The following is an 18,219-nucleotide window of genomic DNA, read 5'->3' on the forward strand; positions in this document are numbered from 1 at the left end:
CTCTACACAAACAGCCAAATGTACAGCACACAAACAAATGCATGTGGTTGATGCATGTTTCCGGCTCCTCCCACTCACAACAACTCAGAATGACCACCTGTGTGAAGTAATAATAATAACTTTATTTGTATAGTACCTTTCATACAAAAAATGCAGCTCAAAGTGCTTTACAACAAAATTACATGCTTCACATCAAAAAAGACATAAAAGCATGTAAATGTACATAAGATGGAAAATAAAACCCACCAGATAATATTACTAAACATAAGATAAAATAAAGTGAAAATACAACACATAGAATGTGTATTTCAGTGGTGATAATTTGAGAATTAATAAGCGAAAACTCAGAGGGTATTTAGCCATGTGTACATAATTGGCGCCTAGGTCTCTGAAGCCATAAGCATAACCGAACCTCCCTTTTCCCAACAGACACAGACTCACCACCAGTCTTGATTAACCAAAATAAGCCTCTTTCAGCTTACCCCAGAACATCTTCCAATGGGTTTAACCTCACTGTGCATCTTATCTGTGTAGGGTGCAACCCAAAGCTGCCCCAGACAAAAAAAACACCTGTAGTGGTGCTGTGGGGTTTAATAACACCATAAACCTACCAACCACTGACTTCAGCACCCATGTAATATAAGATGGAAAATAAACCCACTATAATGATAATGATAATAAATAATTAAAGCTGCAAGCAGCGTTGAACGGGCCTTCGCGCCCTTGCGCACGTCAGGCCGCGGCGCAGTTGAAGGGCTTCACATTTTGGCACTTTGGGGGATACTTTTTACATTTTATCAAATTTTTCACCAGACCTGATGTGGGTGCCAAATTTGGTGAGTTTTTGAGCATGTTTAGGGGGTCAAATTTAGGGTTGAAGTGGCGGATTAATAAAGAAAGAAGAAAGAAAGAAACAGAACAGACACAAGACGGTCTTCGCCCCTTTGGGGCTCAGGCCCTAATAATTCAGGAGGCCGGCAAGTTCCTGACCAAACACCAGCATCACATGGCTGAGGACGTGGGGGAGGGTCAGAGATAACGCCAGGCCAATTCGTTCTGATAATAAATAATTATTATTATATTATAAATTAGCCATCTGGTTTCTTCAGGGTTCTGTCCTAAGGAGACTCTTAAAGCTGTAAATTGAGCATTGTTATTATTATTGAATATATATTGTGATAATTATCGACATCTATCAATATAAAAAATATATTGTGATAACATTGTTAGCCATATTGGCCTGCCCTAGTTATGCCCCACAAACTGTGATATCAACAGCACTGAATTCCCCAAGCAAAAAAAAAAAAGCCATAATCACTGTTTTTTTTCCAAAGCACCCTGTAATAGCATATCAACTCCGACTGCTTTTAAATCACCATCCAGAAGTATTCGTGACAATAAGACGAAAGAGTCCTTGGCATCAAAACACAGTTCCCAGCAAGGGCAAATGTGTTTATTACATCTCACTCTCAAATGTCATAAGGGTCCATTTTTAATCAGCGATTCACAGTGTCAAGTCTTGACAAGTGAATCTGTTTTAAACACTGCAACCTTGTCTGCCATGCAGTCAAATAGGTACACAGACATGTTCTCAAAGTCCTTCTGTGCTTTTGTAAGGCATTGAGAAAAGAAGGAAAGCAAAGTCATGGTTTCATTGTTGGATGTCGAGTTGGGGTCAGACAGAAGTAAAATTAAAAAGTGAGTGGATAAAACAGAGAGATAAAGAGAATTATTAAGGGGTTTTAATCATTTTCTACCATCAAGCAAGATTTGTTGAACTTAAGCTAATGTTAATTCTGGGCAGGGCAAGAAAATGAAAGCATGTTTTCATGCCGCAGTTAAGATGAATAGCAAAGACCTTGGAAGTTTACACAGACAGCTACAGTATACGGTACTTGCTTGGTGTTGGCATTTATATGAGCTCATTCTCTTTGAAGGAAATATTAGGATGTTAAAACAAGTCTCTTCAGTGAGCAGAGATGGTCCATAAAGTGGTGGATTGAAAAAAAGCAAGATATTCAAGACGGAAACTGCAGTAATTGACTACCGCCAGTCTAGCAGATGAAGGTCATCTATGTCTTTGGCAGAAGGCATGGAGCCTCAATGAAACCACTGACTGTGTATTTTAAACCTTTATTTTATTCAGGATGAAAAAGTCAATATACAGAAAAAATGAGTCTTATATTTATCTGCACTTCAATCTGAGGTTTTCTGACAAAACTGAGTAATGATAATATTCACTCTCAAAAACAAGTAGTATATAAGTATATCCTGCATGCGGCACACTTGAGATACTGGTTCTGACACCTACCCCCCCTGCATAAACATAACTTGTGAATAAGCAGGGCACTCTGCACTAGGACTCTTTGGTGAATATCACAGCCATTATTTAAAAGAATTTGAGAGAAACATTGTCAAAATACCTATGTTGTCCAGTTGGGGACAAAAGCTGTGTCCCCAATTGGGAAAAAGCTGATTTTTGGGTCTGTGGTTAAGGTTAGGGTTAGGGTAAGTCTCCAGGAAATTAATGTCTATAAAATCCATATAATGTCCCCAAAAGTGACCTAGGACAACATGTGTGTATGTGTTGTGCCTAGGGCTGGTCAATAAAATAATCTTGCCATTTAGTGTAGTGACTAAAAGAATGAGATCGCGGATACAAGTGGCCGAAATCAGTTTCCTCTGGAGGGTGTCTGTGGTCAGCCTTAGAGATAGGGTGAGGAGCTCAGACATCCAGGGGAAGGTCGGAGTAGAGCATCAAAAGGAGCCGGCTGAGGTGGTTCGAGCACCTGGTCAGGGTGCCTCCTGGACACCGATCATTGGAGGTGTTCCAGGCACGTGCAGTTAGACTCAGACCCACATGCACACCCAGAACATGCTGGAGGGACTACATATCTCCTCTGGCCTGGGAACGCCTTGGGATCCCCTAGGAGGAGCTGGAGGGCATTGCCGAGGTGAAGGATGTCTGGGTTTCTTTACTCAGTGTGATGCCACTGTGACCTGGTCCCGGATAAGCGGTGGAAAATGGATGGATGGATCATCCAACAGTGTTAAAATATGATAAAAATGAGTGTTAAGTAGAAAAATTCAGGTCACCTTACCAAACTAACAATTATGAGCTTTCCTGTGCAATATTTCAGCATTTTAAAATGTCATCAGATGATCTTGCAGTTAGTTTTGGAAGCAAGTTTTCATTCAAGTTTTAAATGAGCAGTGGTAACAGGGTACAATCTAGTCTTTACTGAATTTTTCAGGGAAAGGAAATGTACCTCCTTCCAGCTAAATTTATTCTTGTGATGAGTGGAAGGTCCTTTTAACTGTCACAGTGGCAGACATGTATCATAAACTTCTAAACAAGTTTTCATCTTTTCCGCATTAGATGTGCAACCTGGGTAGAATTCACACTTTCACAGGGTACAGATTAAAGCACTCTCATCTGTCAAAATACATTCCTTAATTATCTCTGAACACAATGGCCATCCTTTTCCACTGGTTATAAAATCCCCCTTCTTAAGTAGGTTGTGCCTATCAGAAACCATACTCCATTTCAATCTCCCAGCACTCAACTCTTTTTTTCTCACTTAGCTGCCATCTCTTCCATTATATTTTACCTATTACTGTTTCATACAGAGGTGCTTTATTATGTTGGCGAAGCCCCCTTTTAGCTCCCCATTTCTCTCTCATCTTTGACCTTTCCTCTCTACATCCATCTCTCACTGTACTTTATTTCTCTTTCTTCCTTTGTAGCTCTCCTCTTTTTGTGTCTTCCTCTCTTTACCCCCCTGCCACCCTGTGCAGTATTTCTTTCTCCCTCCCTTACATTCCCTGGCACCAGGCAGCAGTGCTTGTCACTCTTGCAGCACGGCGTAGCCGCTGCACAGGAGGCAGACCTCATCCAACCACCCTGTTCCATCCATCAACTAGTCTGCAGAGCTGGCATGCCAACTGACACCACCCATTCTGTTTCCCCTCACATCAACACCTATAGGAGGCCACTGTCCCGCAAGCACAGAGAGAAGGGGCGCGATAGTGACTGAGGATTGAGAAACATTTCACTTTTGTTACTTTACAAAAGCTGATATAGACCAAAATACTTCCAAAACCCATGAGACTTAATCCATAACTGGAACCTGGAAAAGCAAGCTTGCTCACATTCTAAATATATATTTGTATTCTATATTTGATGTTAACACGTATTAGTCTTATTGTGAAGGTGTGATATTCATTTTCAGAATTCACATTCAGTACAGGTATTCCAATTGCTTAAAGCATTTTAATCAATGTTGGTAAAAATGAATAACTATCTCCCAAAGCCAGAACCCAAGAGAGCCAAAAATCTAATTTGGGTGTCTTAAAGATATATAGCTTGGAGCTGCTCCATTGACAATTAATTGGAGAGTGACTTTGGTAACTCAAAATGTGTCAGATTTTTGTACCTAAATGTGCATCATTTTATGCAAAGTGATTTAGCAAATGCTCACCAATACAACCCAAGGACACACTGTAGATATGGGGCATCTGAAAGCTTAAAATTCCACTCTATGGCCCTCTAAAAGGCTTGCATGACTCAAGTGAAGTTCCCTCACATGAAGGGAACAGAGAGGGGTTGAGTGTCAGGAAGGAGGCAGGACCGAGCTGACAGAGGATGCTACATCCTCTCATGGCCAAAGTGAAAGAGAGATGAGATGGCAACTGTCTGGATGGGAAAAAAACAAGAGTCCAGAATTTCAGCATAAAACCACAGACACTGTCAATGACATGTGCATCTTGTTTAAAGTATGAGAGATGCCTGAGAGGAGACTGGACGACTGACTTGTGACAGAATATGTTACTCGGGGAAGTAGGGCATCATCAGAATATAAAAGCAGCATGGAATAGAAAAGGATATGTGATTTAGGATGATTTTGCTAATGCTTGTATGTCCTTTAATGCTAGCCAGGTAGATTAAGAACTTGAAATTAAATTTATGAATATGAGGGTCTAGTTATATAAATCCTTTGACAAACTGTCAGCCTGACAAAGGTGCCTCTCTTTCTTTTTCCCAATCCCTTTTTCCCGCACCTTCATCTGAGTTTGTAGGCATAGGAAACAAATGAGAACAGAGCAGAGCGGGGCAGAAGAGAGGAAGAGAACAGAGCCAAACAACTCCATAACACAAAGACGACAGAGTCAGAAAAGAGCAGGAAACAGAGCAGGTTTCTGTGGTAAACAGTACCGCTGCCCAGCTACAGATAATCAGCTTCACACAGTTTCACTAACAATACTCAACACTGCTTTAATGCATTTTGTCACGGCATGCACAAATCATCAAAACATGAAATACCATTAATCTCAGTAATCAACCACATTTACCATCAAGAAAAAAAAGGTTTTTGATCAAACATTCTGTCGACTTCTAGTCACCATGGCAACTTTACTTTTTTCTCTCTTGCTGAAACAATTCACGAGTACTTAACTCTCCAAGGCATCATCATCATTCTCCATCCAGATATTAACATATTTACATTTTCTACCCCTGATATCTCTGGTGGGGAGTGGGTAAGCTCTGTGACAACAGTTACCAAGGTATTAATGAAGCTTTGATGAATTAACAAATCTCCACCACTTCTAATACATTAACATATTCACAGGAGCATTTGGGAGCTGTGCTGAACGTGAAGCTGTGCTTATTTCCCAGTCCCCAAGACACCTCATGTTAATTGTATAAGGGATGATAAAGGATATAATTGGCGAGATTAAATGCAATCATATGAGAAGAAAAGATGTTGCAGCAGTGAGTGTGTACATGTGTGTGTTTGCACTAAAACAGTATTCATTGGAGTACAGGAAAAAGATCAAAGCAGTATGTCATTAATGAAACTTGAAAGCCTTGGTGTATTCACAACCTGTGAGCTGATTTATTTGTCTATAAGTGCTTCACTTTTAAATTAATAGTGAAGCATTTACAAGGAGCTAATTGGAATGCAAGTGAGGTTTTTGACTTACTCTTAGTTATTAAGGCTTTTTTCTACACAATTTCCTTTCAATAGATAGGAAGATTAAATCAGCACATGACACTGGGGATATGCAGAGATGAGCTGAAGTCCACGAAGAGTAGCCTTTTTGAGACATAGGAACACATCACATGTATACTGTATATGGTTTTCTTAAGGTTCCAAGACAATAATTCATTTATGGACAGGATGACAGTATAGTACTGTCATGTGTCTCAGAAGGATTCTCTCTCATCCTGCAGTGATCTTTAGATGCAAGTAAGCTCCAAATGCAATAAAAAGATGAAATATGGTCATATATGTCATAAGTCATTTTCACTAAGTAAGATAGATAAGTATCTTTATTGTGGCCTATAGAAATGTCATAACTTTAGTCTTTCCTTCATGGAAAATGACATTAAAAGAAATGTGAAAAGTTCTTCACAAAAAGAAAATGCCTTCTCTCTATCCTGAGTATGAGCAAATTGAAATGACATAAAACACAAATAAAACATCAGGCTCAATAAAATATAACAACATAACAAAAGGCGCCCAATCTTTTCATTCTCTGCATTGCCTTCCATATTCCATATTCAGGTTGTTGTATTTTCCAAGCTTCTTCCACTCACATCACAGACGCCTCATGCTCTGCACTGTTAATTCTAAAGTCAACCTCTGTGGTCATCTGACCCTGCAGTCTTGACCTTTTTGAATTACATTTTGCTTTGGCAGGAGCTGAGTAGCAAAGATGTTGCTACATGCTGCCTAGAAAGCTGATCAACTAACCAAGTATCATGAATTTGTGATAGCCCTCTGGTGAACAAAAATACATAAATTGAAAGAGTCAATATTGCAAAATGTAAATTACACAGACAGGAGCTTTGTTACTGTTAAATGGTGTGTGTTACTGGCATATATTTTTTTTAAATCTACAACCATATATTTCAAAAACCCTTTGCCTATTGCCCTATATTTGAGGTCCACATTTTTCATTTGAGTTGGAAAATGATCAGTGTTCACAGTCCTTGCCAAAAGAGCAGAGGTTGAAGTGTCAGACTGTGACATGTTTAGTAGGCAGGGTGAGCCACTCAGCTTGCTTTTATATTACAATATTGTTCACTGTCTGCAACACTGCCAATGCCACACAAGTCTGTTCTTCAAACATGCCAAAGCACTTCAGTGCATAATTATTCAACATGGTTTGACTGGTTATCATGAGTAGAACTCTTACAGATGATTAAAGGGAAACCTTCACCTCTGGCTGCCCTGAGTCAAGAGAGCACAGAGAAGTGTGTTGTTTGTTACACGTATTTAAATTATTACTAGTTTACTGGTATTTAGATAATTTGTGGTCACTGCAGTTCATTTATTATGAACTGTTTTGAAGAGAGGGCAGCTGATTAACTAATGAGCTAAGCAAGGTGAGATGAAAGAGGAATAAATGTGAGCTCAAGTGGAGTGTTGGATGCCTTAACTCTTATTCATTCTCCTGCTTCCATCGACTAATTAGCAAACATGATGTGGTAGGAGCAAATAGAGGAAAGGATAGTAATAGCTTCCAAGTTAGCACAATACGAGCTAAAAAGATGCAAACCCTCACAGTTGACTTTGTTTGAACTCTGCCTGGGGTTATATGTAATGCTGCTGATCTGCACAGTAAACAAACTCCCTTTGTTGGCAACACAGTGAGGACTGAATGTTTTACTGTAGAAATACTCTTTCTGCTGTCCAAAGATATATTTGTAACATTTGATGTAGAATATTGGGACCTGATATGAGGTCCTTTTCTGGCCAACTCAATATCGAAGGCAACACATATCTCGGTGTGATCTCTGCCATCTGCTTTGGGTTTAGTCAAAACTCTATACAGGTTCAGATAGACAGTTACATTTTGTTTCATCAGTTTTTAACAAGGGAAGGATCACTTGTGTGGTCTTAGTGGCAAGTTTCCGTTGGAACTGGACAATCTATCTCTTATTACTGAATTATGTTTTTCATTCTCTACAGCTGAGGCAATATAATGTTTGATTAACTGTCAGATTAGGGATTGCAGGTGTTTCTGTCTGTGGGTCGTGATCATCAACATTACTGAATAAATGCTTGTTTTCTGTCTGGCTCTTTAACCGCCTCTCTGCCTGTGTTTTTGATTCCTTGATGAAGAAACATCTCAGTGATGTAGCCAATGTAGCCTACCTGGTGGATGAACACCTGTGCACCTCGAGGGCTCATGAGCAACACAGCCCGCCGTAGGGTGTCCCGGTATCTGTTGAGCTCCTCAGTCCGCATCATGTTGAAAAGGTCAGTAAAGACTCGGCTGACATTCCGGTCTACCCTCTGCAACGACACATCCAGACCTAGACGAGAAGCCTGGTCCATAAAGGTTTGCAAACCACGGATGTCTGGAAGAAGAGAAAGAATGAGAAAGAGGATGAGAGCAGAGGAAACCGCAAACAGACAGACAAAAGGGATAACACTTTAGGCAGGTGCTATGTTATACAGTACTTAATTCCCATAGCATTTAATCAGAATTCTGGGTAAACATCCTGTACTTTCAAGACCTGCACATGAACTCTCTATTTCCAGGCTTTGTTCCAAGGGCTTCAAGGCGGGTTTCATTCTTTGCTCCTGATCTTAAGCGTGACAAAACACAACAAGCACTCCTGTCTTTCTATTTCCTGGGGTTTACAGTATATGAATATGCAGGCAGGTGTTGCTGTCCCCAGAGCTCTGTGTGTCTGTGTGTTCACTATACAGGAAACCACTTAAAAGAAGCCTGCGTTGCACACACAAATCAAAGGTGATGTGCAGCAGAGGGTTCACAACAAGCACACCAATCCCAGCTGTCACAGTGGGAGCAGCAGCCCATTCTTAAAAAAAGGTTAGGCAAAATTGCTGAATCCAGACCTCTTTCTGCATCCACAATGAATGTGTATGTGTGTATGTGGATGGGTGGGTTTTCCCCTGTTGCATCTCTGGAGGTTTAATGATCCTCTTGTGCTCTAGTGCTTTAGTATGGAGAACAGGGGGCTCAGAAAAGCAAGCTGGCTCAAATGTATATACAGCTGCACAAGACACACACAGACTCCCACAATATCGTACCCAGGGTTTCCACCAGGAAACTTGTTAGGACCGGTTGGGGTGCTGAGTTAAACGTGTTACTGTGTGTAAGGGTGTTACCAGTGTTACACGGCCTTTGGGCATACACTGATTACATTACTTGCCCACCGGCCTCACCGTTGCTTTGCTTTTTTTTAAATAGTTAAAAACCATTTAGTTCATTTTCGTGTATCAGCGTCCACGTTCATCAAATAAAAAAAACTCTAATTTGTAAAATACTAAGCATGTTGTCAATACTTAGTCAGATGACTGACACAATAATTATAAACTTAAACTGCTCTGTGACCGTCTACAGCAGCAGCAGAGTCTCGGCTCAGAGTAGCGAATTGAGACGTCTGTCCTCCCTCCTGTTCTCTGCTGTAAACACACATGCTTAGGCCCGACACCGGGTCAACTTAGGCCCGGTGGACTGCCGGGCTTGCAATACACTGGCGGAAACCCTGATACTGTAGGGGTGTGTGGTTGTTATTTGAGGTGGTATGGAAAGGCAACTGCATGTAATTTTTAGCTGCTCAGGGCCAGAACTGGAAGTTATGCTACTAAGAAAGCCTTTGACCTGGTCTCAGCAGTGAAGCAACATTTTAGGGCAAGTGGGGCTCATGCAGAAAAAAGCGGTTTCAGTGGTAATTTAGAAATTAATTACTTATTATTCTGTGTTAATGAATGACATAAAATACTCGGCTGCTGTTATTTATTATTATTCTAAAATTTGAGGTCAGTGGCTTGATACAGTAGTTTTAAAAGGGTGTTTTCAACTGAGTTTGACTCCTGAAGCCACTATGTGGGGATAGCCCCACACTCACAACATCAAATGCTTTGAGTTTGAGAAAACAACAATATGCATGCCCAAAACCTTTGGCAATAAAAGCAGGTGGCATAAACTTGATGTCAAGTGGGCCTGATTGCCTGTTGCCCTGCTGCTATTTGATTGGCTATTTTTGCCGAGTAACTTGTTGTCATTTGCTTGTTAGCAGAAATTATATTTCTCCTGTAAAGTAACTGCCATCATGAATGAAGTGGATTATCTTCTAGAAAACAAAAAAGTGTGAGATTAAATGCTTCGGTGCCCACCAGCTGCAGGATATTGTTATAAACCAAACCGCAGGCAAAAATAATTCTCCAGGAAAAAATGGTTAACTGTTAGCTTGCCCAAGAAGGCGCTATTTTGTTTCCTGTTTGTGTTTTTGGAGGGGATTGCATCTTGTCAAGAGCAGGTTTTTTAGGATCTGAAGCATTTTTCTGAGAGGATTACCAAATATGAAAACAGCAGGAGTTATCTAGACAGTGTGGTAAAGTTGGATTGCGATTCCATTAGGTCATTTTGCTAATGGTCGTGGCTGGATTTTATGGTGAATCAAAGGCTTGGTGCAAAACTCACTGCTTCTGAACTGTTAAATCCTGTGAATAGTGACATACTTAATTGCCTTTACTCATGTGGGTGTCTACCCCAAGCCCCCAGGAACAGCGCTGGGCTGTGAAGCTAATTTAACATAGTGGCCAAACCGTGTAATTACAACGTCACGTAATGCTATTGGGCCCAAAAAGACTTTTTTCCATAGACTTACATTGTGAAAAAGATGTCTGTTAATCAGTGGATAATTTTTTTGAGCATCACAACCCCCGCGAAATGACTTGTCTCACTATCAGAATTTGATCTGTTCAGTGCGATCACATTTTGAACGATTGAATTGTTTTATCCCTATTCTAGTTAACTGGAGGGCTAAACTGGAAGTACCCAGCTCGGCCAGTGAAGGTGAAGGTCACTAGTGTGCTTGCTCTATGGGCCCAATGATCTCGGAAATTTTATACCTGGAAGTTGAAATTTTTTGGCTTCATGCGCCACTGAGCAACTTTTATAGGAATGAATGGAGTCCCGCCTCCGACTCTGTATCCAGTTCTCTTTATACATCCATGGTCTACCCCTATTCTCTCTCTTCCTCCAGTCATCTTCTTCTCTCCTTCCTGCATTTACTTAAAATATGTGTTCCCTAGCAAATGATACCTCCCTCCTCCTCTTGTTGCTATTCTTCAGCCTGTAAACAGCTTTTGTTTTGACAGTCTTATTGCCATATTTTATCTAGTCCTGTAGTGTCCTGTTATGTTATAGAAGAGTCAAAATATTATTATTTCAGGGGGGATATGAAGCATTATGTCAACTTGTAAAATCATGCAATTTTCTGGTCATGCCTCTGTCAAAAGTAATTATTACTCCAACATTTTTTTCCACTGCAAAATGCCACTGATTGTTCCTGTTTCTCAGTCTACACCTTGGGGCAAACTGAAATAGCAATATGACTATGTACCATATGAAGCAAATCATAAAGAATAAGATGCAGTTTTCGATTTTTCCTGCAATTGTTGTATTGCAATTTATTATTTTTAACATAAATACTCTCAGTTGCCACTGGATACTCTCATGTTCAAAGGGCAGAACAAAACATGAAATTAAATCATTATTCATTTTGAAATGTTGCCAAACTTTTACTGCAGCACTCTCTGAAAAAATCCCTTCTGAACACACACATACACACACCACTTTATTTGTTTGCCTCTAAATTGAAATGTTTACCCTTGGTGGTGTTTCTTTGAATACAGTGGGCAGAAGCTCAGCCTCTTAATAATCTCTCCTTTAGTTCACAAACAATTTAATTTAAGTTTCTTCCCTCCTGTGCCATAACTGGTCCATTGCAATTAATATGGCTGCAATATTGTGTGTATGCAATATTCATCTTCAGTAATATATGATGGTATTGACTAGACACTAAACCTAGAGTCTGATTTTATATTTTTTTGGTTCTCAATTATACAAATCCCAGAGAGTACAATGGGTAAAACTTTGGTAAATTTGTGATGATTAAGCAAGGTAGTAATTATTTATTGGAGTGAACGAATGACTGGATAATATACACGAACTACCAAAAGTTTCACCCTTGAAACCTTTTGATCTCCATACTGCCAAAAATGCTATAGCACAGTAACATTTTTGTGTATATTTATTCAAACATACATTACATCAAAAAGAAAAAAAAAAAGTCTGCAGAATTATTCTGTAAAACTCATCCAAGAGGCCTCATTAACTCTGCTGACTGATGTGGAGTCTCAAGTATGTAAATTTTTGGCCTAAGGAAGACCTGTAGATGGTTGAAATGTTGCACCAATTAAAGGGAGCTTTGATTTAGTGTGTAGGTACTCCTTGCATGGAAAATGAACCTACACAAACATTTAAACAAAACAGACTTTTGTTCATATTGGAAATCTAGAGAACTGATCAGAGGAAGAATTTGTAGTAGTAGTATAAATTTGCTGTTGGGTGAAAGCCATGTATCTCCCAAATGTCAGAGTTTTGGGCAATAAGAGAAACATGCTGCGGCAAACAAACAGCGTTTTTAATCCATGAAGAGCCAAGGGAAAGCCACCATGCGATAACTACTCTAGGACTCCAGTAGAAAACATCGGACTTCAAAGCCAGCGCTCCAAACCCATAGCAGGCTTTTCCACGGGGCAACCATGTCAGCCATGGACATGGCTGAAGAAAAGAGGATTAACGTGGAATTAAAGGTCTGATTTCTGGACGTGTTCACCCGAGCCTCATTTCTGAACAAAAATCTGCTTCTGAAAGTTTTAGATATCAAAACTTAACCCTTCTCTGCCCTCCTCATATCAGACTCCCGTTCTCAAACTCTGACTGGTATGTTCCTCACTACTCTTGATTTCTCTGTGTCTCTTACTGTAGCTATCTTCTGCTTAACAGTATGTATCTGTTTAAAAGAGGACAGGAAAGATAAATCAGGAGAGACCAAGAAATACCCCATGAAGTTGCTCTAACATCCTTTTCAGCTCTATCTTACTCGAGTTGTTACTAAAGCAGGACTCCCTCTTGGATTGGAGCGATGCAGAAATGAGCATATCATGATCAAAGGGCTCAGAGGTTTTTACTGAGCTGTCAAGCTGTGTTGCAATCCAAGCGGAAAAGCCTGGGAAATGGCTACGCTACAAGCCTGTGTTTACCCAAATTTGAGATGATTCTGTTAAAGCAATCACTGTTATTCTTGCAACAATAACATCAGCTAATTATATGTTATATATATTTTTTGCAAATCAAAAATGTATCAGGCGCTGTGTGTGTTATGCACTGTCACAAGAGCAATTAGAGAGAAACAGAAAGACAGCAAAAACAGAAAAATTACCACTTCAGTTTCAACACTGACTTTTAACACTGACTGCTGAGCTACACTCTAATCTTAAAACAATATTTTGAGGTGAATGTGATTTTATATTATTATTTTATAATAACTGAATAAAATGACAACAAAATATATCATATATATCCACAGACATACAACAATCAGGATTTCTGATATGGCAATCCATACATATATCCATTCCTTACTCTAACAAAGTCACAGCTTAGTACAGAGTTAAGGTGCACTACTTTTGGTTTTTGCCAATTTCCACAAAAACATACCCAGAGTTGTAAAAAAGATCAGTTTAAACTAATTTTCACTTTTTGGTTTTTATTGCCATCTAAACATTGTGTTTTTGTATTTCAAAAAGACAGTGATCAGTGCAGTTAACACCAAATGAAGACTTCATGGCAACAGACAAAGCTTAGAGAGTGCTTTCCATAACAAAAGTGACAAGAAAAATGAAGCAAAAGAGAGAAATTAGCCGTTGATTTCGCATCAGTCTTTTTAAGTAAGTAACAAAAATTAACCGTTAAACTATTGAGGGTTTGTGCTGCAAATGGTGTTTTGTAAAATTCAATTTCAGGTTGAATTTATGTAGTATTGATGTTTTTTTATCTCTGTTTTTTTATCAGCCTTTTTAATGGCCAAAATAAACACACATTTTCAATCAAAAACACAAATAATGATCCCAATACAAAAGTGACAAAATGTTCCCTGGAAGCTATGTAGCCGCACTTTAGGAGACTTGAGAAAAGATCAAAGAATGCAAAATATTTATTCTTGCAATACATGAAAATTAATGAATTGTGCTTTTTCAAATAATCTTCAGTTCTTATCTATGATCAGATTTTTGCATTTACATACCAAAAAACATGGGCGCGTGTGTGTGTTTACACAGTGAGTCTGTGTCTTTGTCTGTATCTATGTACAGTATGTCTTACAGGGCTGTGGACATAGACAAACCCAATACCTTGCAGAAGAGAAACATGAGGTGAAAAAAAATGTATCATGTTCTTACACTATGCCAAACACCCTGACAGTGTGTCAAAAGTGATCTGTCACAGCACTGAATTGCTTACAGTGGTATGAAAGGCAGGTCCAGACTGGCCATTCATAGTAGGGTGACCAGCTGGGTAACCACGGGAGTGAGGCTAGAGTAAAACATCAAAATGACACAGATCACAAGATTAAATGATAATTAAAATAATCGTTAGTCGCCCAATTAGAAACCATCTTTCAGTATAATTCAGTCCAATACAAAACCACAACTACATACGGCCTCAAAAATGACCATTGCAGTGAATAAGCTTCTCTCTGTCAGAGTGTAAACAAAACTGAAAATTGTTTTTAGTAAGATAAATCAGTGAAAATGAGTAGAATCTCTGCTGTTGCAGTGATAACAAATTTGTTTTCTGCTTAATTGAAAAGGGGGAATGATTTTTAAACATTTACTTGTGTTTCTGTTGAGCCTATTCAAATGAAAATGAACACTGTTGAGCTTCAGAACTTTGTCGTAAACTTTTATGCGCCATCTGGACACCGGAAGTCTCCATTTATTATTGTCAATTCACCATGGTTCATTTAAAAGTTTTAGAAAACAGCTATGTACTATTTTAATTTGGTAGGCATGAATATATTGCAGCCCATCAAAACTGAACAAAAGTATGGTGGTTCCAATATGGGCAGTGTGATCTGAATGTGCAGAGCAGGCTGTGCTGGAGATACAATCCTGGACTGAATTATTCTCTCAGTCCAGGCCTGTTCTCAAAGATACTGTACAGTGATTGCATTTTTGGCTTACTAGCATACTATGCAAGTTTTGGTCCAAGAAAGGAATACAATTAATTGCCCTGCTGAAGTTTGGCTGACATGCTTTTGGGATGATACACTGCTGTGTGCTTAGCAGAGAGAAGTAAAACCCGAATGAAACATGAAAGATGATAAAAACAAATATATAAATATATAGTAAAAACTGGTAATAATGCAAGGTCAGGAAGTAATGAAAAACAGAAGAACCAGCCTTGCACTTGGCTGTTGGAAAAATTTTGGGGTATGGCAGTTTAAATTTAAAATTAGGTCACGTTTAGGGTTGCTAAAATCTGTTTAAATTCAGCAAATTGTCCAGAGACATTTTGCCCAACTACTTTTGTCACCTGATTGTTGAACAACACAGAACCATGCAAATTAGGTTTTTAAAGGTTGAGTGCCTTCTGTGTGGTCATGCAGTATTTATTCCTTCATTTCCAACTGGTAATCAACATTTGTTAATGAGGAGGATAATGGAGCAATATCTATGCCTTCTATCCCTTCTTTCCTGCTATCACAGTGATTAACATTTTCCCAATGGTTCCTGGTGAATAATAGAGAAACAGAGAAACTGTAAAAAAAAAAATAAATAAAAAATCTCTCTATATATATACACACCTTTCCTTTATATTACTTTGATCTTCTCCTTCTCTCTATTCTTATGGAAAGCCAATTAATAGAAGGTCACCTGTACATTAACTTCCGGTGAAATTACCTGACAAGTTAGTTGGCAGTGTTACAGACCTTATGGCCTAAATGTAGCAGTAATTGAGATGAAGTAAAGTAACACAATAAGAAGCATGTGAAAGAGCAAGTCATTACACATTGCAGTGCTCACTGCTCTCAAAAGGCTTGTTTCATTTCCTCAGATCTGTCACCCACCCTAACCCTCACATTGGGCGTCATGCATGAATGTTTTCTTATTTTACTCTTTTATCTGCTCTTGCACAAATCAATAAGAGGAAAATAAGAAAATTCAACAACATACTCATTGGGATTCAACAAACTCTCTTAACTGCCTGAATTTGTTGTAAATCGCTTATTTCAGCCTGATGAATGTCACCTGTTCATAAGGAAGTGCGCGTTCATGAGATGTGATCAAATTTAGGAGTGTCGATAGTAGGGGACCCGAAACAATTAGAAAATATGAATCCAGCTACCAATGACATGTCATCAGGACAGCTCTGCACTGTGACAGGAATAAAGAGGGAATGCTTTGACATTAAGTTAGATGCTAAAAAACGTCTTTCTAAAGCAAAGTGGTTCATGATGGGAGGCGGTCAAGGGATGTGGTAGTCACAGAGAAATTAGAGGAGAGAATATTATAGTCTACAGGTGATGTTACACTGCTGTAAGAGACGATGATACTGGACAGAGACACAGAGGCAGCTGTCGGAGTGAGAGAAGTTTCCAAAAACTACTGAAATGTAGAGGATAATATGCCAATAAAAATCATAAAATTTATCAAATCAAAAAAAAAATCTTTCAGTAAATTGGCAGCCATGATGATGAAAATATGGTGAAGAGAATATTAATTTTGCATTAAGTTTGTTTTAGTTATATATTTAATTTTTTGTTCATTTCGGTATCATGTTTAAACTCCAAATTAATTCAGATTAGCGCATTATAATTTTAAGTCAAACAATTGTTTCTCCCCTGTGAAGAAAGGCAGAGATGGCGACAGGCCTTGAACACTCGTAAATTTCGTTAGTACCTAAGAGAAAATTTTAAGTATGAGAAAACTGATGCATGCCACAAATGTTCTTAAATCACTCGTACGTGCTTTAAAGAATTAAACTGTTCTTAGGAGTGCTTCTTGCATGAGGCCAATTATGTATTTCAGACTTGCTACAAACTCTGCAGGAGATATCCTTTGTGTTTGTCTATGTTCAGACCCTGCCTGTGCTATAAATGCATTTTCTACATTAGGAACCACCTCCTACATGGGATCCAAAACAGTTTAATCAATCTCACACCTAATCCCAGCCTAATTCTCTCCTCGTCTAACAGAAAGCCAGTCACCACAGGGATGGCAGAGACAGATGTAGCTGCTCCACAGTCATTACTAAGTGCAGGTTAACTCACACAGGACTGCCAAGGAACCTACTGACGTTCAAGAAAATCAACCCTTCTTTAAGATTTCCTATAATCATGCCTCACACTCCTTTTATGGTGTCCTTGTTATGATAAAATGACAAGGCAATTTTACAGAAGGTTTTGTTTGAAGATAGTCTACCCACTGTCCACTCTCCCACACAAAATCAATAACTGGCTTCCATTTCCATGCACACAGCTGTGGGTACTGTGTAAGCAAACATTTAATGGCTTTTACAAAGGCATACAGATAACATATCACAAACCTATGAAACAAGACTAAGAGTGTTAGCAGCTCAGCAACTAATGCACAGAGGAACTTTGAGCTAAATGCTAACATGCTCACAAATGCAGATTTTAAACAGGTATGCTAACATTTGCTAATTAGCATGAAGAAGCTAAGGCTGTAGCAAAGTATTTGGTGATGAACAGAGGTATTTGACAAAATGAAATTTGGACCTGATGATTGTACTACATGAAATATCTGGGATTACCAAAGTGATTACAATTCATCCTCAGTTGGACATGAATGTGTGTGCCAAATTTTCCAGCAATCCATCTGGCAGCTGGGACATTTCACTCAAACCCACAAATGAAAAACTCATGGTAGGGTTAGAAGAAAAGTCAGGGGATCACCAAGGTCAGCAAGATTCATCCTTTGGGAACCATGAATGTCTCTACTAAATTTCATAACAATCCATCAAATAGTTGAGATAAGTCAATCTGGGGAAAAACCGACTGAGTGATATTTCCATCTGTAGAAATATATGTTAGCAGTACAACAATGCTTAAGGCAGTTTTTGTAAATTAAGCTCTGATTGGTTTCGAGTGAATGTACAGGGTTTAAGTCAACTTTAATCTCTAAAATGATAGCCATCTAGTACCTGAACAGTAAGAGGTTACTCATCTTGTATTTGAGGTCTTTTCAGGACCTTACGAAAGCGTTTGAGCAAGCATGGGCGAGCTGGGTATATGGGCTGACAGGGTAGACAGTAGATGGGCATGTTGTTCCAGATTTAAAACAAAGCATGGCATGACTGACT

At 39.0% G+C, this 18,219-nt stretch overlaps 1 protein-coding gene across 1 annotated transcript in view; it reads right to left on the minus strand.

Moving 5' to 3' along the window:
- grid1a (glutamate receptor, ionotropic, delta 1a) overlaps positions 1-18,219 on the minus strand; it is a 102,208-nt gene that overhangs the window by 75,978 nt on the left and 8,011 nt on the right. Inside the window, exon 2 of the mRNA XM_044373316.1 lies at positions 8,166-8,371. Within this exon, the coding sequence (XP_044229251.1) occupies positions 8,166-8,371 (206 nt within the window). The remainder of the gene's footprint in view (positions 1-8,165; positions 8,372-18,219) is intronic.

Source organism: Thunnus albacares, chromosome 14 (assembly GCF_914725855.1).
Source record: "Thunnus albacares chromosome 14, fThuAlb1.1, whole genome shotgun sequence".
In the NCBI taxonomy this organism is placed as follows: domain Eukaryota; kingdom Metazoa; phylum Chordata; class Actinopteri; order Scombriformes; family Scombridae; genus Thunnus; species Thunnus albacares.